The 22245-nt window shown below is 42.0% G+C and overlaps 1 protein-coding gene across 2 annotated transcripts in view; it reads left to right on the forward strand.

The window, feature by feature from the left end:
• Positions 1-22245, forward strand: part of TRPC1 (transient receptor potential cation channel subfamily C member 1) — a 111861-nt gene that overhangs the window by 70446 nt on the left and 19170 nt on the right. For both annotated transcript variants that reach the window (XM_077290799.1, XM_077290798.1), the window contains 4 exons: positions 9375-9514; positions 9888-10031; positions 18740-18915; positions 21327-21528. In XM_077290799.1, coding sequence (XP_077146914.1) covers positions 9375-9514; positions 9888-10031; positions 18740-18915; positions 21327-21528 — 662 coding nt within the window. The remainder of the gene's footprint in view (positions 1-9374; positions 9515-9887; positions 10032-18739; positions 18916-21326; positions 21529-22245) is intronic.

Consider the following 22245-nt stretch of genomic DNA (forward strand, 5'->3'; position numbering starts at 1 on the left):
GGTAGTGTGTGGCGCATTTTGTGTTTGTGTTCATATCCCCGTGTGTGGTGAGTATCCCATGTCGGGGCCCCACCTTAGCAACTGTACGGTATATACTCTTTGTCGCCATCGCTCTCATTCTTTAAGTCCTCATTGTTCACATCTGGCAGCTGTCAATTTTCCTCCAACACTTTTCCCTTCACTTTTTCCCCATTATGTAGATAGGAGCAAAATTGTTTGGTGAATTGGAACGCGCGGGGTTAAAATTTCACCTCACAACATAGCCTATGACGCTCTCGGGGTCCAGACGTGTGACTGTGCAAAATTTTGTGGCTGTAGCTGCGACGGTACAGATGCCAATCCCGGACATACACACATACATACATACACACATTCAGCTTTATATATTAGATATACCTGTATGTAATCTCCTGTATATAGTATATACCTGTGTGTCATCTCACCTATATATAGTATATATCTGTGTGTCATCTCCTGTATATAGTATATACCTGTATGTCATCTCCTCCTATACATAGCATATACCTGTGTCATCTCCTCCTGTATATACTATATACCTGTAGGTAATCTGCTCCTGTATATAGTATATACCTGTGTGTCATCTCCTCCTGTATATAGTATATACCTGTATGTCATCTCCTCCTGTATGTAGTATGTACCTGTATGTCATCTCCTCCTCTATATAGTATATACCTGTGTGTCATCTCTCCTGTATATAGTATATATCTGTGTGTCATCTCCTCCTGTATATAGTATATACCTGTGTGTCATCTCCCCTGTAAATAGTATATACCTGTGTGTCATCTCCTGTATATAGTATATAGCTGTATGCCATCTCCTCCTGTATTAGCCCTCGTTCACACGTTATTTGGTCAGTATTTTTACCTCAGTATTTGTAAGCTAAAATGGCAGCCTGATAAATCCCCAGCCAACAGTAAGCCCACCCCCTGGCAGTATATATTAGCTCACACATACACATAATAGACTGGTCATGTGACTGACAGCTGCCGGATTCCTATATGGTACATTTGTTGCTCTTGTAGTTTGTCTGCTTATTAATCAGATTTTTATTTTTGAAGGATACCAGACTTGTGTGTGTTTTAGGGCGAGTTTCGTGTGTCAAGTTGTGTGTGTTGAGTTGCGTGTGGCGACATGCATGTAGGGACTTTTGTGAGATGAGTTTTGTGTGGCGACATGCGTGTAGCAACTTTTTGTGTGTCGAGTTGCATGTGACAGGTTAGTGTAGCAAGTTGTGTGCAGCAAGTTTTGCGCATGGCGAGTTTTGCGCGTGGCGAGTTTTATGTGTGGTGCCTTTTGAGTATGTGCAAGTTTTGTGTGAGGCAACTTTTGCATGTGTTGCAACTTTTGTGCATGTGGCAATTTTTCTGCGTGTGGCAATTTTTCTGCGTGTGCAAGTTTTGCGTGTGGCGAGTTTTGCACGTGTGGCGAGTTTTGCATGTGGAGAGTTTTGCGCGTGGCGAGTTTTGAGCGGCGACTTTTGTGTTTCTACTTTTATGTGGCGAGGTTGGTGTATGTGTGGTGAAATGTGCACTGAGGGTGGTATATGTGTTCGAGCACGTGGTAGTGTGTGGCGCATTTTGTGTGTGTGTTCATATCCCCGTGGTGGTGTGATTATCCCATGTTGGGGCCCCACCTTAGCAACTGTACAGTATATACTCTTTGGTGCCATCGCTGTCATTCTTTAAGTCCCCCTTGTTCACATCTGGCAGCTGTTAATTTGCCTCCAACACTTTTCCTTTCATTTTTTCCCCATTATGTAGATAGGGGCAAAATTGTTTGGTGACTTGGAAAGCGCGGGGTTAAAATTTCACCTCACAATATAGCTTTGACGCTCTCAGGGTCCAGACGTGTGACTGTGCAAAATTTTGTGCCTGTAGCTGCGACGCCTCCAACACTTTTCCTTTCACTTTTTCCCCATTATGTAGATAGGGGCAAAATTGTTTGGTGAATTGGAAAGCGCGGGGTTAAAATTTCACCTCACAACATAGCCTATGACGCTCTCGGGGTCCAGACGTGTGACTGTGCAAAATTTTGTGGCTGTAGCTGCTACGGTTCAGATGCCAATCCCGGACATACATACATACATACATACATACACACACACACACATTCAGCTTTATATATTAGATATATATATATATATATATATATATATATATATGTTATACTGTTGTATATAGAGTAGGGTAAATGTAGTGTCCAATTATGGACCCTAGATGGGGCACTATAGTAATCATAGTGTAAGTAAATGGTTAACTGTAGGAGGGGCTGCTGTGTGGTAAGCTAAGAACATTTCCCTTAAGTAGACAGAAGGGCCTAGGCACCCAAAGCGTCCACACGTGCTCTAGGCCCAGGACACCGTAGCAGCCACGTAATGTTAAGAAAGGAAAACCCAGCCATTCAGAGTCCTATAGGGACAGAAGGACAGTCTCTGGCAGCAGTGTTTCAGCAGCGGGAAGCTTAGAAGAGAAATTGGTCCAAAAGTCGTACAGGGCGCAGATTGTTCATCATGTGGCAGGTCATTGCTCGGGCTGAAGCTTTAAGGTCTGGAGCTAAACAGTCGAGTGAATTCTCAAATGTAGTGAGTCTACACCAGGATGATGCTGCAGTACTAAGGTGTTATTACCCTTAGGACACAGAGTGGAGTACAGGTAAAGTACAGGATGCGAACTGTATGGACTTTGATGATGAGATTTTTTCGGACAAGGATGTGCTGGGAAGTGTGACAAGTAAAGTTACCCATTTTGAATTGCAATTGGACTGTGTGTCAGTTTATTCTGAAGCGACTGAAAGTACCTCTGAAGAACAGAGGGAATTTCCGGAGGGAGCAGAAGACGGGAACACAAGTAAGCCCAGAGTGGGATGTGATTCTTATGTGGAGGGGGGACAGAGCACAGATGCACCCGGAGTGTTCGGCCATGACTACGGCTCTGGTCCAGCCTCTTACAATTGTACTAGGTTGGGCTAACTATATAAATTATAATACTGTATATAATGACATTGCACAGAAGAAGTCCTAATTCTCATTCCCCATTCTGTGGTGCAGTCACAGAATGGCGTATCTCCCAGCATTTAAAGACAAAGTCATGTTTCACCTAGTGTCATTTTTCACCTATCGAACTCCTTTAGTGTTCTAACCCACAAACTATACAGAAAAGGATGCATAGAAAAGATACACTCCTATTTAAAAACAGCGATTTGCATGTGGACTGTTTTGGTTTGTGTGCCAGGGCTGATTTTCAGTCCCATTCCAGCCATCCCTCACACCATGATGTCCCCACCGCCAAACTTCATTGTAGGTATAGTGTTTTTAGGGTGATATGCAGTGCCTTTTGGTCTCCAAACATGGTGTGTATTATGGCATCCAAAGATTTAAATTTTGGTCTATACTATATACTCCCAGTATTTCACAGGCTGGTCTAAATGTTGTTGAGCAAACTTTAAGCGTGAAAAAGCATCACCGTTTGCATCAATTTTTGCGCTGATGCTTTTTGAAAATGACAGATATAAAATAATGGCGGCTTCCAAGCAGAAGCCATGTGAAGATTGATCAGGTCACTTGTTTTAACCGCTTCACATCTTTCAAAGCAATAAGTGAAGCGGTTAATGGAGGTTAAAAAGACGCCATATACTGTATGCATTTTTGTGCATGTTCATTACGTTTAAGGCTATTGAGCGCTTTTCCAGGCAGATTCTGCCTAAGGAGATGCCGCTTGCACACATCCTAAAACTGTCTTATTGTTGTGGAACTTTTGAAAGGCTTTTAAGAATTTGATATTTATTTCTGAGTACAGCTATGTGCACACGTTCAATATTTGCAGCAAAAAAATCTGCTGCAAATAATGAAAAAACACTGTCTAAAATACGCACGTTTTCAACATGTTTTAACACTTTTACATACATTTTTGAAGCATTTCCCCATTACCACTCATTTGAATGAGTGAAAAACACTGCATAACTGCTTCAAATCTTCAAGGAAGAAATAAGCAGCGTGTGTCTGAGGTTTCAGGAATCTCCTTCATTTTGCTGGTACCGTAAAATGATTTGTTTTTTTCCACAACAGAAAAAAGGCGACATGTGAAGATATCCTAAGATTGTACATACATTTCTTGCCACAATTTATGAAATGCCAAACACATTGCCTCATTGTGCAGGACTGTCCCGGTTTTCAGCCTTTGCCCCGCACTCCCGCACGGGACGCTCTGATCCCGTGGACAGCAGGACCGACACGCCCCCTTGTGTAGTTAAGCCATGCCCCGGGCCCTTACCCTTCTGTATGGATGAGGTCACAGGAGGGGAGGAGTCAGGGGTCACATGATCGGCAGATCGGGACCTCCGTGGATTGCAGGACTCGGCTGTGCTGGTTGCTGCCACCTTGCCACATGGTCCTGCAGGAGGTAAGTAATGCCTTGTATGGGGTCAGGAGGTGTACAGTGTGGATGTAGCAGAGCCATGTGTGTATGAGGTGTATGGAGCGGAGCCGTGTGTGTACGAGGTGTATGGAGCGGAGCCTTGTGTGTACGAGGTGTATGGAGCGGAGCCATGTGTGTATGAGGTGTATGGAGTGGAGCCATGTGTGTATGAGGTGTATGGAGCAAAGCTGCATGTGTGTGAGGTGTATGGAGCGGAGCCATGTGTGTATGAGGTGTATGGAGCGGAGCCATGTGTGTATGAGGTGTATGGAGTGGAGCCATGTGTGTATAAGGTGTATGGAGCAGAGCCATGTGTGTACGAGGTGTATGGAGCGGAGCCATGTGTGTACGAGGTGTATGGAGCGGAGCTGTGTGTATACGAGGTGTATGGAGCGGAGCCGTGTGTGTGCGAGGTGTATGGAGCGGAGCCGTGTGTGTGCGAGGTGTATGGAGTGGAGCCGTGTGTGTATGAGGTGTATGGAGCGGAGCTGTGTGTGTACGAGGTGTATGGAGTGGAGCTGTGTATGTACGAGGTGTATGGAGCGGAGCACGTGTGTACGGAGCGGAGCCATGTGCAAAGTGTACAGAGCGCAGCCGCGTGTGTAGGAGTAGCTATGTGTGGCCATTATATGGTACGAAGTATCATGTGCAGCCAATATACAGTATGGAGCATCATGTGCGGTCATTATATAGTATGGAGCATCATGTGCGGTCATTATACAGTATGGAGCATCATGTGGGGCCATTATACAGTATGGAGCATCATGTGCAGGCAATATACAGTATGGAGCATCATGTGCAGCCATTATACAGTATGGAGCATCATGTGGGGCCATTATACAGTATGGCGCATCATGTGCAGCCATTATACAGTATGGAGCATCATGTGCGGTCATTATACAGTACTGAGCATCATGTGGGGTCATTATACAGTATGGAGCATTATGTGCGGTCATTATACAGTATGGAGCATCATGTGGGGTCATTATACAGTATGGAGCATCATGTGGGGTCATTATACAGTATGGAGCATCATGTGCGGTCATTATACGGTATGGAGCATCATGTGCAGCCAGTATACAGTATGGAGCATCATGTGCAGCCCGTATACAGTATGGAGCATCATGTGCGGCCAGTATACAGTATGGAGCATCATGTGCAGCCATTATACAGTATGGAGCATCATGTGCAGTCATTATACGGTATGGAGCATCATGTGCAGTCATTATACAGTATGGAGCATCATGTGCAGCCAGTATACAGTATGGAGCATCATGTGCGTTCATTATACAGTACTGAGCATCATGTGGGGTCATTATACAGTATGGAGCATCATGTGCGGTCATTATACAGTATGGAGCATCATGTGGGGTCATTATACAGTATGGAGCATCATGTGTGGTCACTATACAGTATGGAGCATCATGTGCGGCCAATATACAGTATGGAGCATCATGTGCGGTCATTATACAGTACTGAGCATCATGTGGGGTCATTATACAGTATGGAGCATTATGTGCAGTCATTATACAGTATGGAGCATCATGTGGGGTCATTATACAGTATGGAGCATCATGTGGGGCCATTATACAGTATGGAGCATCATGTGCAGTCATTATACAGTATGGAGCATCATGTGGGGTCATTATACAGTATGGAGCATCATGTGCGGTCATTATACAGTATGGAGCATCATGTGGGGCCATTATACAGTATGGCGCATCATGTGCAGCCATTATACAGTATGGAGCATCATGTGCGGTCATTATACAGTACTGAGCATCATGTGGGGTCATTATACAGTATGGAGCATTATGTGCGGTCATTATACAGTATGGAGCATCATGTGGGGTCATTATACAGTATGGAGCATCATGTGGGGTCATTATACAGTATGGAGCATCATGTGGGGCCATTATACAGTATGGAGCATCATGTGTAGTCATTATACAGTATGGAGCATCATGTGGGGCCATTATACAGTATGGAGCATCATGTGCAGTCATTATACAGTATGGAGCATCATGTGGGGTCATTATACAGTATGGAGCATCATGTGCGGTCATTATACAGTATGGAGCATCATGTGGGGCCATTATACAGTATGGCGCATCATGTGCAGCCATTATACAGTATGGAGCATCATGTGGGGTCATTATACAGTATGGAGCATCATGTGCAGCCAGTATACAGTATGGAGCATCATGTGTGGCCATTATATAGTATGGAGCATCCTGTGCAGTCGTTATACAGTATGGAGCATCATGTGCGGTCATTATACAGTATGGAGCATCATGTGGGGTCATTATACAGTATGGAGCATCATGTGCAGCCAGTATACAGTATGGAGCATCATGTGTGGCCATTATATAGTATGGAGCATCCTGTGCAGTCGTTATACAGTATGGAGCATCATGTGCGGTCATTATACAGTATGGAGCATCACGTGGGGCCATTATACAGTATGGCGCATCATGTGCAGCCATTATACAGTATGGAGCATCATGTGCGGTCATTATACAGTACTGAGCATCATGTGGGGTCATTATACAGTATGGAGCATTATGTGCGGTCATTATACAGTATGGAGCATCATGTGGGGTCATTATACAGTATGGAGCATCATGTGGGGTCATTATACAGTATGGAGCATCATGTGGGGCCATTATACAGTATGGAGCATCATGTGTAGTCATTATACAGTATGGAGCATCATGTGGAGTCATTATACAGTATGGAGCATCATGTGGGGCCATTATACAGTATGGAGCATCATGTGCAGTCATTATACAGTATGGAGCATCATGTGGGGTCATTATACAGTATGGAGCATCATGTGCGGTCATTATACAGTATTGAGCATCATGTGTAGTCATTATACAGTATGGAGCATCATGTGGAGTCATTATACAGTATGGAGCATCATGTGGGGCCATTATACAGTATGGAGCATCATGTGCAGTCATTATACAGTATGGAGCATCATGTGGGGTCATTATACAGTATGGAGCATCATGTGCGGTCATTATACAGTATGGAGCATCATGTGGGGCCATTATACAGTATGGCGCATCATGTGCAGCCATTATACAGTATGGAGCATCATGTGGGGTCATTATACAGTATGGAGCATCATGTGCAGCCAGTATACAGTATGGAGCATCATGTGTGGCCATTATATAGTATGGAGCATCCTGTGCAGTCGTTATACAGTATGGAGCATCATGTGTGGCCATTATACAGTATTGAGCATCATGTGGGGTCATTATACAGTATGGAGCATCATGTGCAGCCAATATACATTATGGAGCATCATGTGTGGTCATTATACAGTATGGAGCATCATGTGTGGTCATCATACAGTGTGAAGCATCATGTGTGGCCATTATACAGTATGGAGCACTGTGTGGCCATATTTTTTTGCTTATAATTATTGTATATGAAACAGTGTGATCAGCAGTGCTAAATGGGTGTGGTTGGGACGTGGATATGGGTGTGACTAATTATGAATGGGTGTGGTCAGAGGCGTGGCCTAAAATTTGCAATCTTTCTCCCTCTTTCCCATTTTCAAAAGTAGGGAGGTATGCATTACAATCATGACCATCAGGCAAGATAAGATGTACTGTTTTTTTTAGAGCTTTTCTGAAACATAACAATGATTTTTTTTTAGTGGCTGCTGTATGCTTACATCTTAGGCTACGTTCACATTTGCGTTGCGTCCGGCACAGGTTCAGCGACGCATAGCGGCACATGCGTCATGCGCCCCTATATTTAACATGGGGCCACATGGACATGCGTTGTCTTGCGTTTTGTGACACATGCGTCATTTTTGGCGCAAGCGTCAGGGCGCACAGGAGGCTGCATGTTGCATTTTTTTTGCGCCGAAAATCAGGCCAAAATTGGATGCATGCATCACAAAAAGCTGCGTTTTGCATGCGTTTTTGCATGCGTTGTGCGTTGCGTCGCCGACGCTGAGCCGCACAACGCAAATGTGAACGTAGCCTTAAAAGGATTGTCTAATGAATGGAAGTTATCATCTATCCACAGGTTAGGTGGTAACTTATAGATTGGTGGGTGCAACTGTTGGGATCAAAACTGATCGGCAGACAGAGGTATATTTATTACCATAAGTGCTCATGCAGATGACTGTAGTACTCGGACACGGGACATACATCATTTTGAAGGACAGCGCTCATACCCGTATTATGCTATGGAGCTGTGCACTTGTCCGATTGTTTCCATTGGACAGAGCCCATTCAGGGAAAAAAAATCTTTGCATGACCGAGTTTGAGCAGATATTAGGATCACACTCGGCCATGCAAGTCAATGAGTCTGTGGAAACCATCGGACTGCACATGGATTATATCTGAGTGCAGTGTGATTTCCATAGACTGACAGAATGCAGATGATTTTTTCTCCATCTTCTCCTCATCCGAGAAAGTCGGAACACACTATGATCACATCCTGATCAAGAGTTTGATCAAAGAGTGATTTGAATAATTAACCCGATTCTCTAGGATAAGACAATGTACGCTCGTCTGACCCTAACTGAGACTGTAGTGACAATGCACATGCCGGACCACCGCTCCATTGGGGCTCGCGAAAAATAGGTGAGTGCAGCGCTCTGCGGCCCCATTGGGAAAGAATGGAGGAGTTGACAGGCATTTTTCCTGCCTCTCCATTCCAATGAGAATAAAGGTGCCCCATTCTGCTGATTTGTGTGGGTCCCAGCAGTCAGACGTCCCCTGTAGGTTATCATCATCTATCTTGTCAATGGGTGACAATAACCTATCTTCACTGCAGAGTCCCTTTAATGTATGTGTCTTTTCATCTACAGTATGTGATTTATTTTTCTAATGGCTGATGACATATAATTGATAGACTGCTGCGTGGAACCACTTAAGACATTGATTATAACACAGTCTCATATATTTTTTTCAGGGATGGTCTGGTCAGATGTGAAGCGTCTTTGGTATGATGGTCTGGAAGATTTCTTGGAAGAATCTCGGAATCAGCTCAGTTTTGTAATGAATTCATTGTATTTAGCAACTTTCACTCTAAAAATCGTGGCTTACTGCAAGGTGACTATACATTGTACTTCATGCAGCAAAAACTATTAAACAGAAACATTGTAGGAACATTTGTCACATTGTGCCCAGTATATATTATCTACGCATTGATCTTCTAGGCGCCAATATACCAGTTTTAGTCTTGTCGGACAGTATAACTGGGGCACCACCCAACTAAATCAATAGTCATCTTTCAGAGCCAAATGCATATAGTATCTGACTTTAATCTGCCTAGCAAAGCTGTGACTAGCCAGTCTTTTTAACATTTGGTTCATCAATATTATATAGAATAGAATAAACAATCGTGTTGTGATCACTTGTATTCTGCTTATCTCAACTGCTTGAAGAAATATGTGGAATCACAAATATCTCCTTCATCTGACAGTTCCACTGCAATGCAGACCGAAAGGACTGGGACGCTTTCCACCCCACACTGGTGGCAGAAGGTCTCTTCGCCTTTGGCAACGTGCTCAGTTATCTACGTCTTTTCTTTATGTACACAACTAGTTCAATACTGGGACCATTACAGGTAAATCATCTGCTGTAATTGTACTGATCTGTACTGTACTGTACCTTGTTTGCTAGATATGTACATAACTAAATTCAAAGTGTAGGCTTCAGTATCAACTAGTGATGATCGAGCACTAAAATGCTCGAGTACTCGGTACTCGAATCGAGCAGGTTGGACTCACGGACGAGCTCAACTCAAGTAACGAATATAATGGAACTCAATGAGAAACTCAAACATTTTTCCACAAGTCCCTAACAGGAGGGCTGGGAAGGCAGTAAAATCACTGAAATAGATGGAAACAGCACTCAAATGGTATGGGAACAGCATGGGTAACACGACCGGATGCATCTCAGACTCCCACGTCACTGCTAGGAATAATATTAACAATAAAAGATACAAAACCGAAGATAAAATGGATTTTCAATGAAAAAATCTTAGGAAAAATTATTTTCTGTATAATGACTTGCATATAATGCCAGATTAAAAAGAGATAAAAGATCTGCCTCCTCTACCCCTTAATAGCCGGACCATCTCTCACCATATTTCTCGATCACCTTTTGACTACAGTAGATGACATAGTAGAAGGGGAAATAAAACTACACCCACCAGTAGTCACCAGTAAATGTAATTTTAACATTTTACTACCTTATCTGGGCTTCTATAAAAAACACCCATAGTATATTGTGCATCAACAGGCAAAATTCAGCTAGCAAGCATTAACGCAGAAGGGAAAATAAGAGCCCAAAGAGTATACAGTTGTGTTTAAAAGTTTACATACCTCGGCAGAATTTTTGCTTTCTTGGCCTTTTCTCAGAGAATATGAATGATGATAACACCAAAATTTTTTCTCCACTCATGGTTAGTGGTTGGGTGAAGCCATTTATTGTCAAACTACTGTGTTCTCTCTTTTTAAATCATAATGACAACCCAAAATGACCCAAATGACCCTGATCAAAAGTTTGCATACCCCATTTCTTAATACCGTGTATTGCCCCCTCTAACATCAATGACAGCTTGAAGTCTTTTGTGGTAGTTGTGGATGAGGTCCTTTATTTTCTCAGATGGTAAATCTGCCCACTCTTCTTGGTAAAAAGCTTCCAATTCCTGTAAATTCCTGGGCTGTCTACCATGAACTGAGCTCTTGAGATCTCACTAGAGTGGCTCAATGATATTGAGGTCAAGAGACTAAGATGGCCACTCCAAAACCTTCACTTTGTTCTGCTGTAGCCAATGACAGGTTGACTTGTCCTTGTGTTTTGGATCATTGTCATGTTGGAACGTCCAAGCACGTCCCATGAGCAGCTTTCAGGCTGATGAGTGCAAATTTGCCTCCAGTATTTGCTGATAACATGCTGCATTCCTCTTTCCTTCAACTTTGACCAAGTTTCCTGTTCCTTTGTAGCTCACACATCCCCAAAACATCAGCGATCCAACTCCGGGCTTTACAGTAGGAATGGTATTCCTTTCATCATAGGCGTTGTTGACCTCTCTCCAAATGTAACGTTTATGGTTGTAGCCAAAAAGTTTAATTTTGGTCTCATCACTCCAAATTATCCAGAAGTGCTGTTTTGCATATTGTAGGCAAGATACTCTGTGGCATTTGCGCAGTAATGGCTTTCTTCTGGTGACTCAACCATGCAGCTCATTTCTTTTCAAGTGCCTCCTTATTGTGCATCTTGAAACAGCCACAGCACTAGTTTTCAGAGTCCTGTATTTCAGCTGATATTATTTGTGGGTTTTTCTTTGCATCCCGAACAATTTTCCTGGCAGTTGTGGACGACATTTTTGTTGGTCTAATGGACCGTGGCTTTGTTTTTACAGAGCCCCTGATTTTCCATTTGGTAATCTCAGTTTGAATGCTGCTGACTGGCATTATCAATTCTCTGGATGTCTTTTTGTATCTCTTTCCTTTGTCATATAGTTGAACTACCTTTTCCCTTAGATCCGTTGACAATTCTTTTGTTTTCTCCATGACTCACAATCCAGAAATGTCAGTGGCTGGATGAAAGATGCAAGAGTCTGTCTGGATCCCAGAAACTCACTCAACTTTTATGCACGCACACTAATTACAAGCAAACAGGTCACAGATGACGATGTTACCTTTAGTAGCCATTCAAACCCATTTGTGTCAACGTCTGTGCATGTTATCAGGCCAAATCATGTTATCAGGCCATCAGGGTAATTTGAATGTTTTGGGATGTCATTATGATTTAAAAAGAGAAAACACAGTAGTTTGACAATAAATGGCTTCAGCCAACCACTAACCTTGAGCGGAGAAAAGGTTTTGGTGTTATCATTCATATTCTCTGAAAAAAGGCCAAGAAAGCAAAAATTCTGATGGGGTATGTAAACTTTTGAGCACAACTGTATACATACTGCAGTTTATTTGCCAAGTTCTGACCAGCACACTGCAGTTGTCTGTGTTTTTATGAGATTCCACATACTCCAAGTTCAGATTTTAAGATCTATTTATACATCAGATTAGATGGTTCGTGTAGGAAAATGAAAGACATTATTTTCATAGTTATTAATATCATGAGAAACTCCACTTCTGACAACATAAATCTATTTACAAAGTAGTTTAGCAAATGTTGTGCTTTACTTATCAGATACAGATTTATTTATTTTTCTCACTTATATAGCACCATTAATTCCCCAGCACTTTACAAACATTATCACTTTCCCCATTGGGGCTCACAATCTAAGTTCCCTATCAGTATATCTTTGGTGTGTGGGAGGAAATCCACACAAACAAGGGGAGAACATACAATCCCTTTACAGATATTGTCCTTGGTAGGATATTAACCCAGGACCCTAGCGCTGCAATGCTAACCACTGTGCCACTTTGCTGCCGGGAGATTAGTTACATAATGTTTTCTCCTCTAAATGAGACCTCACCTATCAGAAGAATAGTTTCATAGTTATTAAGGTTGAAGGAAGACTTTAAGTCCATCTAGTTCAACCCATAACCTAACCTAACATGCTCTAACATGTTGATCCAGAGGAAGGCAAAAAAAAACCCATGTGGCAAAGAGTAAGCTTCACATTGGGGAAAAAATTCCTTCCCGACTCCACATACGGCAATCAGACTAGTTCCCTGGATCAACACCCTATCAAGGAATCTAGTATATATAACCTGTAATATTATACTTTTCAAGAAAGGCATCCAGTCCCCTCTTAAATTTAAGTAATGAATCACTCATTACAACATCATACGGTAGAGAATTCCATAGTCTCACTGCTCTTACAGTAAAGAATCCTCGTCTGCTATTATGCTTAAACCTTCTTTCCTCCAGACGTAGAGGGGCCAACACTATCATTTTTTAGTTTCTTACTATTTACGTAGTTAAAGAATATTTTGGGATTATTTTTACTCTCCCTGGCAATGAGTCTCTCTGTCTCAATCTTTGCTACCTTGATTTGCTTTTTACAGAATTTATTTAATTTGCTGTATTTATTTAATGCCTCAACACTACCTACTTCCTTTAATTCTCTAAATGCTTTCTTTTTGTCTCTTATTGCGCCCCTTGCAGCTCTATTTAGCCATATTGGTTTCCTCCTATTTCTAGTATGTTTATTCCCATACGGTATATATTGTGCGCAGGTCCTATCCAGGATGCTAATAAACGTCTCCCATTTTCTTTGTGTATTTTTATATCTCAGGATATTGTCCGAGTAAATTGCATCTCTCATCCGTTGGAAATTTGCCCTCCTGAAGTTTAGTGTCCTTGTAACCCCTCTATTACACATCTTATTAAAGGATACATGAAAACTTATTATTTTGTGATCACTATTCCCCAAGTGACCCCCAACCCTTATATTTGCTATGCGGTCGGGCCGGTTAGTTAATATTAGGTCTAGCAGTGCCCCCCTTCTTGTTGGGTCCTGAACCAGTTGTGAAAGGTAATTTTCTCTCATAGTTGTCAAAAACCGATTACCTTTGCTGCAGCTTCATCTATTTGCTTTACGAGGATATTCTCCATTGCTTCCATTATTTTTGGAGAATTATAATTAACCCCTATCAGTAATTTATTATTTTTTCCCCCTCCCCTTATCTCCACCCACAGGGACTCTACATTTTCATTAGATTCACCTATATTATCACGCCGGATGGGTTTTAAGGATGATTTTACATATAGACACACGCCTCCCCCTCGCTTATCTATTCGGTCATTTCTGAACAGATTATAGCCCTGCAAGTTAACAGCCCAGTCATGGCTCTCATCCAGCCATGTCTCAGATATCCCCACCATGTCGTAATTATGCTCCAATAACATTAATTCTAATTCGTCCATTTTGTTGGTGAGGCTTCTGGCATTAGTATACATGCACTTTATGTATCTCTCTGTACCTGTATTATTTCTTAAGTTATTAATTGTTCTAACCCCACCCCCCATGCCACCGCCACCCCCAACTTCCTTATTTGTGCCCAGGTCTCTATCTGCACTATCTTCCCCTCCTATAAAATGAATACCCTCCCCCCAATTCCCTAGTTTAAACACTCCTCCAACCTTCTAGCCATTTTCTCCCCCAGCACAGCTGCACCTTCCCCATTGAGGTGCAGCCCGTCCCTAGCGTAGAACCTGTAGCCAACTGAGAAGTCAGCCCAGTTCTGCAGGAACCCAAACCCCTCATTCCTACACCAATTCTTGAGCCACTTATTAACCTCCCTAATCTCCCGTTGCCTCTCAGGCATGGCACGTGGTACAGGCAGTATTTAGGAAAATACCACGTTGGAGGTCCTCGCTTTCAGCTTGCAGCCTAATTCCCTGAAATCATCTTTAAGGATCTTCCACCTACCTCTAACTTTGTCATTTGTGCCAATGTGCACCATGACCGCTGGGTCCTCACCAGCCCCTCACAGTAATCTGTCCACCCGATCAGCGATGTGTTGGACTCGAGCACCAGGTAGGCAGCACACTGTTCGAGCATCCCTGTCTTTGTGACAGATTGCCCTATCTGTTCCCCTAATAATTGAGTCCCCCACTACCAGCACCTGTCTGGCCTGCCCTGCTCTCCTATTTCCCTCCTTACTGGAGCAGTCACTCCTCCGACTTTCAGAGGACATGCCTGGCTGCAGCAGTGCTACCCCTGTACTGGCACCCCCCTCATCTGCCAACTTAGCAAACTTATTGGGGTGTGCCAGATCAGGACTAGCCTCCCTGGCACTCTTCCCTCTACCCTGCTTCCTAAATGTCACCCAGCTTGCTACTTCACTGTCCTGCAGCTCCATCCTACCACCCCCCCCTCATATATCCCATTGAGCGTCTGCTCAGTGAGCAGAAGACTCCTCTCCATATTGTCTATGGATCTCAGTGTTGCCAGCTGTACATTTAGATCCAGAATCTGGGCTTCCAAATGCTCAACGTGCTCACATCTCGCACAGCAGTATGCACCCTCGACCGGCTGCTCAAGGACTGCATACATGTGGCAGGATGTGCACTGGATGGCATTAACAATAGTGGAGCACATTTCCTAATGGGGATTGCACCAGACAGAAGAGTTTAATAAAGAATAAATGCAAAGTATCAATAAAATACAGACAGCAATTCAGTAATTCTTCCCTTGGAAACTCCCTGAATCCAAAGTCACTGAATCTCAAGTCACACACCTACCCCCGTTCGCACTTAAACTCAGGTCACACTCAGCTCGTTCACGCTCGCTAAGCTGAAGATTTAAAGAGATTTTTTTTCTTTTTCCCTCAGCAGCAATCTACCTTGCTGTTCAATGCACTTTCAAAAGGGATGGTCTCAAAACGCCCACTGCTTGGTTTAAAGATTTCAAGTGGCCATCAGTGGTTGATTTTATCTGTCAAAAACAATACAGAGGTGGCTGTGTTTGCATGTGGCTCTCTGACTTGAAATATATTGGAGTTAGTGAAAGACTGGGCAGCATGGGGGCTCAGTGGTTAGCACTGCAGTCCTGGGTTCAAATCCCACCAAGGACAACATGATTCTATGATTCTCCCCATGTTTGCATGGGTTTCCTCCGGGTGCTTCAGTTTCCTCCCACATTCCAAAGACATATTGATGGGGAATTTAGATTTTGAGCCCTATTGGGGACCATGATGATAATGTGCGCAAACTGTAAAGCGCTGCAGAATATGTTAGCGCTATCTAAAAATAAAGATTATTATTAAAAGCTGGGTTAGAGAAGTAACTTGAAGCTCTTGTACTCAAATACAAAATTTGGAATAGGCACCACCTCTGTTACTCTGTTAAGCATGCACCTGAGCCAAGCACCACTTACACATGAGATCTGGTGATTATTAGTGATGAAGGAGCACTGAAATACTCGGTACAGATGCTCGACCAGGCTTAAATCGAGTACTGAGTATAGAGGAAATCAAGGGGAAAATCAAACATTTTTCCGAACGATCCTAACAGGAGGGCTGGGGAGGTAGGAAAATCACTGAAATGGATGAAACATCACTCAAATGGAATGGGAACAGCATGGGGAAGACCCCTGGAAGCATCTCTGACTAATTAGGTCACTGCTGGGAACAATGTTGTCAGAGTATTACTTGACTTTTATGGGCGGAATTTCTCCATAAACTTGCATTAGATGCGTCAAATCTGCAGTTAAAAATAATATATGTATGTAATGTGTTTTAAGCCTGGTTTTAAACACATAAATACTAAAAAAACACAAAAAATAATGTGGCCGGCCACCCCCCCACCCTATTTTTGATAACGAGCCAAGGTAAAGCAGGCAGCTGTGGGCTTATATTATCAGGCTGGGAAGGTCCCTGGTTATTGAAATATATTGGAGTTAGTGAAAGACTGGGCAATACGGTGGCTCAGTGGTTAGCACTGCAGCCTTGCAGTGCTGGAGTCCTGGGTTCAAATTCCACCAAGGACAACGTCTGCAAGCCTGCAGCCACTAGCTGCCGTCAACTCTTGGGGTCAGTAATGGAGAGGTTTCTATCAGACACCCCCATTACTAACCTGATAATAAAACATATAAACAATTTATTTGAATAAAGACCAATTTATTAAAACCAGGCTAATTACCTGCAATTACAATGCATGTACTTTTTTCTTAACTTACTGCATCTGATGCAAGTCTATGGGGAAATCCCACACAGTAGACTCAGCATCTCCGCAAGAGAAACTGACATGCTGCAGGTTGGAAACTCGCACCTCAGGTGATTTTACAAAGAATAAAAAAAAAAGAAGCGCAGTGGGCATTACATTTCTATCCAACACGGTTGCGGCATTACTGTGTATGGCAGGCAATCCCCTTATGTTTATTGCTCAACAGCTGCAAAACATGAGTGGTGGTTGACTCAAGCATGGCGCTTCAGCACTAGCGATACTCAATTAAGTAACGAGCGCCTGAGCACCCATTGCTCATTTGAGTATCGCGCAGTGGCAAGCACGCTCCCTCATTACTAGTGATTATCCCTTTCCTAGGGATTTGGTCTGGATCTATCAGGCAGATAGAAGTGGCATAACCTAGGTAGTGCAATAAATGCCTAGGTTATTCCACGTGTATGTCTTTTGAAAGTCATCTGTTTTCAATAGCAACTAGAAGAAGGTTGAAGGAATATTGGAAGGAATAGAGAAAAAGACAATGAAATGTTAGATCACCAATATATACATACACACCCATAATTCAGCAGAATAAAATTTATGTACTTGTAGACATATCATGCTAAATGATACAATGCTTGACAAAGTCTATGATATACAACAGGATGGGTCTACAATAATAGTCTACAATATGAAGCACTGCCCCTGAGGAGCTTAAATCTGCATTTGACTCTATAGTTGCTAGAGTTTGTGCTAAGTATGCGTCAAAGATAAGCAAAATTGCGAACTCCTGGCTACATCTTCATCTTAATATCCTGGATACTGTGATATGGCAAAGGACCACAGAAGTATTGGCCATTTCTGGCCACCCAACATGAATCTAGTTGACCATCATTAATGAAGGTCATGAAATCTTACAGTTCGTACTTCTTACATTTATAAAATTTAGCAATGCAAACAATAAAATATTGGACTGACACGGAAGCATCATGATATGGTTTTTATGCTATTATTTCCTAGTGAGTGTAACCCATCATACACCTGCAACCCCCTGCATGACTTTTGTTTCTGTAACCTAGAAGTAGAATGGGCAGATAGCAATCGCAGCTGTGTCTAGTAACCCACTGAGCCAGGAATGTCAGGACAGCACTTCAAGTGTTATCCTCCAGCTGTAATCTGAGCTGAATATAATCATGGCTGGATTTATACTCTAATGCCTCCCTGTTTCATAACCATTTTCCCGACTGCATTTGCCAGAAAATAGACAACAACGTGACTCTGCTAAACTTGGGAAGTCAAGCGTGTCTGCTTTCTGCTGCAGGAAAAAATTCTAAGGGCTTCAGACATTAAACTATTTAATCCTAGAAAAGGAGGAAATCTGAATCTAGAATCTAGTTTTTGCTTTGCAGTCTGAAGCTCATGAGAGCAAAAATAGTATTTATGGGTAATGGTTGAAGGATCCAGTACATTTTTCTGAATAACATTATTTATTTGCCCACCATCGCTTTATAACTGATTATGCCATCCAGTGCGAATTGTCAGTGGAAACCCATTCACAATTGTTAACTACATACATAAATAATAAAATCCAAAAATGACCCAAAAATTCCTGCCAAATGAATGTGCACAGACACGGTATAAAAATTATTTTATTACTAATTTACATATTATATATATATTCAAATTTTTCAGATATCCATGGGCCAGATGTTACAAGATTTTGGAAAATTCCTTGGCATGTTCCTTCTGGTCTTATTCTCATTTACCATTGGACTGACACAATTGTATGATAAAGGATATAAAGTCAGTGAAAATAAGGACTGTGTTGGGATCTTCTGTGAACGCCAGACCAATGACACCTTCCACTCGTAAGTCCCTTACTCATTTTAGGCAACTTTGATTGAAAAAATTCATATTAGTGATATGTTTGCAACTTCTTTTATAAGCTTATTGACCATGACCAGTTATATACCTGTATTATCATCTATGTCCACTCCCAATGTGCGGTGGTTGTCCTAATGCAATAAATCATTGTTCTGATGTCAGACTACTGTTTTTCCTATTGTTCATTTAAGAAGGGGTTGTCTGAAACACTGTAAATTTTTGTTAGAAGCACCTTGTAGGGGCAAATTATCCGATTTATGTGACCCACTTACCTGAGTCTGCCCTGCTTCTCCTCTGCTTGGAAGCAAAAGAATGGCACTGGGTGAATTATATATGCATTCAGGGTCAGACTGGGTCTAAAAAGCAGCACACAAAGCTTCACCAGCCCACATGCAGATTGCCCATGTTTGTTAGGCAATACCTACATGTTTTGTGGCTGTCTAACAGCTGTAAAACATGTGGCTGCGTGGACTCGGACATGTCACTCGAGCACCCATACTGCAAACTTGAGTAACGAACACTTGTGTTCATCACTAATAGTAGCAGCGTATAGAATTTAATAATGAATACAAAAGCTGTGCCAAAAAATAAAAGTGCTAGTGCAATAACACCAAAATGGGCGATTTAAAGAAGCACTTCCATCAAAGTTTTTATCCTCTTAGTATATTGCAATCATCATATTATATAGCATTGTATACTTACAATTGCTCATTTTGCCTATCTACCCAGTTAATTCTTCTGTTTCCTCTGCTCCATGCAGAAATAGGAAGTCTCTTATTCCTGCATGATTCATTTCCCCTCTTCAACTCCAGACTCGGCTATTCCGCTTCTCCACCCTGACATAGACTTTTGCAGTGACTCCTGACTTGTGCAGAGAAAATTGACTTCATGTTTCTCCATAGAGCTTAGTAGGATTATTATTATTATTTATTATTATAGCGCCATTTATTCCATGGCGCTTTACATGTGAGGAGGGGTATACATAATAAAAACAAGTAGAATAATCTTGAACAATACAAGTCACAGCTGGTAAAGGAGGAGAGAGTACCCTGCCCGCGAGGGCTCACAATCTACAATAATTCAGATATTCAGTTTTTAATCACGTGATGTCATAGACTTAATGGAAAGCAGAAGAATGAACTAGGTAGAGTTTGATGGGAGTGCTAATTTAATGAAAAGAGACACAGTTATGTTAATAATACCAATTTGCATGTCCAAGATGCACTCAGGGTTGCACCCCAATGCGCGCTTCGGGTGAACTTCCTCATGGAGTGACGTTGGGGGAAGAGGTGAACCCATAATATAGCGGTGCTGCCAGATGTAGCCAATAATTTATGCAAAAGAGAACACATCATTATATGAGACTGTATAAGGAGCTTCTATTGACAGGGGTAAAACTAATACCCAGTATTTAATTAGGTCTGGTGTTACACAGAGATTAATGTTTCATTGTAACTAATATGTGACAGCTGCAATCCAAAATATTGCATGCTGTGTACTGCAGCTGTGACTCTTTATAGTTAAATGAGCTGGTTGGTCACAAGATATTAATGACTTATCCACAGGGTAGGTTGTCAATCTCAGGTTGGTGGGGGTCTGACACCCTGCACCTCCACCAATCAGCTGCTATTTTCTCCAGTTGCCTCCATTCAAATGTAGCAGCAGCTGTCGGGTACTGCAGAACCGAATCTATTAAAAATGTGCCTTGTATCTTCTCGGCGCTGAAGTGAAGAGAGTAGGGTAGTGCGTTAATATTTAACACTTGACATTAGAGCGGTTTGTAGGAATAAGCTCAAAGACTGCTGCAAAATAATAAAATAATTTATTCTCCGTTTTTAATTCCCCCCCCCCCCCCGCTGTTCACCTCTAAGAGGGGAATATAAGTAGTTTTTGTATGTTAGATCATTCCTTTAAATACATTTTATATTTGTGCGTTTTGTTTTTCTTGGCTGCTCCTCTTTGCTAGGCGAGGGTAAAGGTCGATCAGGTGATACCTTGATCTCCTAAAAGGGCCTGGATTGCCCTCCTGCACTGTAGACTTCTCAGCAGATGTCCTTCACATGACTGCTCCAATCTACTCCCAGTGCCCTCTTCCATTCCTCTTTCTTCATCTAGGGGCTGTTGCTATACCATGGATTGTTGATCAGTGAAGTTTTGCACCAATTTTCTCACCAACCCGCTGACACGTCATAACTGCAGCATCTTAAAATAATATTGATTCCAGAATTTATCATCAGGACTTGCGTCTCTCTCTTACATCCTTTATATATTTACTATTGATGTGAAATACTCTTAGCACCATATATGATGACTGTTTGTGCATACAATTGATGCTAGCAGAGGGACAGTCACACTTTGTTACCTAACCGTACATATTTTTCTCTGTTTTCTCCAGGTTTATTTTGACATGCTATGCGCTGTTCTGGTATATTTTCTCGTTGGCACATGTGGCTCTTTTTGTGACCAGATTTAGCTTCAATGATGAACTTCAGTCATTTGTGGGAGCAGTAATAGTCGGTACATACAATGTGGTGGTGGTGATTGTACTGACCAAGCTTCTCGTGGCCATGCTGCACAAAAGCTTCCAACTCATCGCTGTAAGTTGTCTACACATTTCCATTTATTCAGTGTCAAAATGAGCTTATTAATTCCTGATGCTAAATAGAAAAGTTGTTAAATCTACATAGTAATACTCAACAGATGAAGTTGCTAGTCATTAAGTTACATGGTATGTCAATTATTCCTATTATTTATTTACAATTATTAGCAGTAATATAAAAACGAAATAATATTATAAAATGTGATTCAAATGTATTTGTGACAACGTTTATTTATGAAAAGGATGAAAAAACTGACTTTATGGCATTCTATTTTCAACTTGTGACAGTAATGATGAGCGAACATGCTCGGATAACGTGTTATCCGAGTATGCTCTGGTGTTATCCGAGTATCTCAGGCATGCTCGGATAATATGTTTGAATTCCTGCGGCTGCATGTTTTGCAGCTGTTAAACAGTCGCAACACATGAAGCGATTCACTAACAACAAGCAGGCAATCCCAATATGTGCTGCGGCTGTCTAACAGCCGCAAAACACGTAGCTGCAGGGATTCAAACATATTATCCAAGCACACCCGAGATACTCGGATGACACTCGAGCATGATCGGATAAGAAGTTATCCGAGCATGTTTGCTCATCACTATGTGACCGTCTATTATATGCTATTGCAAGTCCTTGCTCCTATTACAAGTCCTTCATGCTCCATGAACTTTTCCACATTGTTTGACATTACACCCACAAACCTAACTGTTTTTA

The sequence above is a fragment of the Ranitomeya variabilis genome, chromosome 2, assembly GCF_051348905.1.
Source record: "Ranitomeya variabilis isolate aRanVar5 chromosome 2, aRanVar5.hap1, whole genome shotgun sequence".
Taxonomy (NCBI): Eukaryota; Metazoa; Chordata; class Amphibia; order Anura; family Dendrobatidae; genus Ranitomeya; species Ranitomeya variabilis.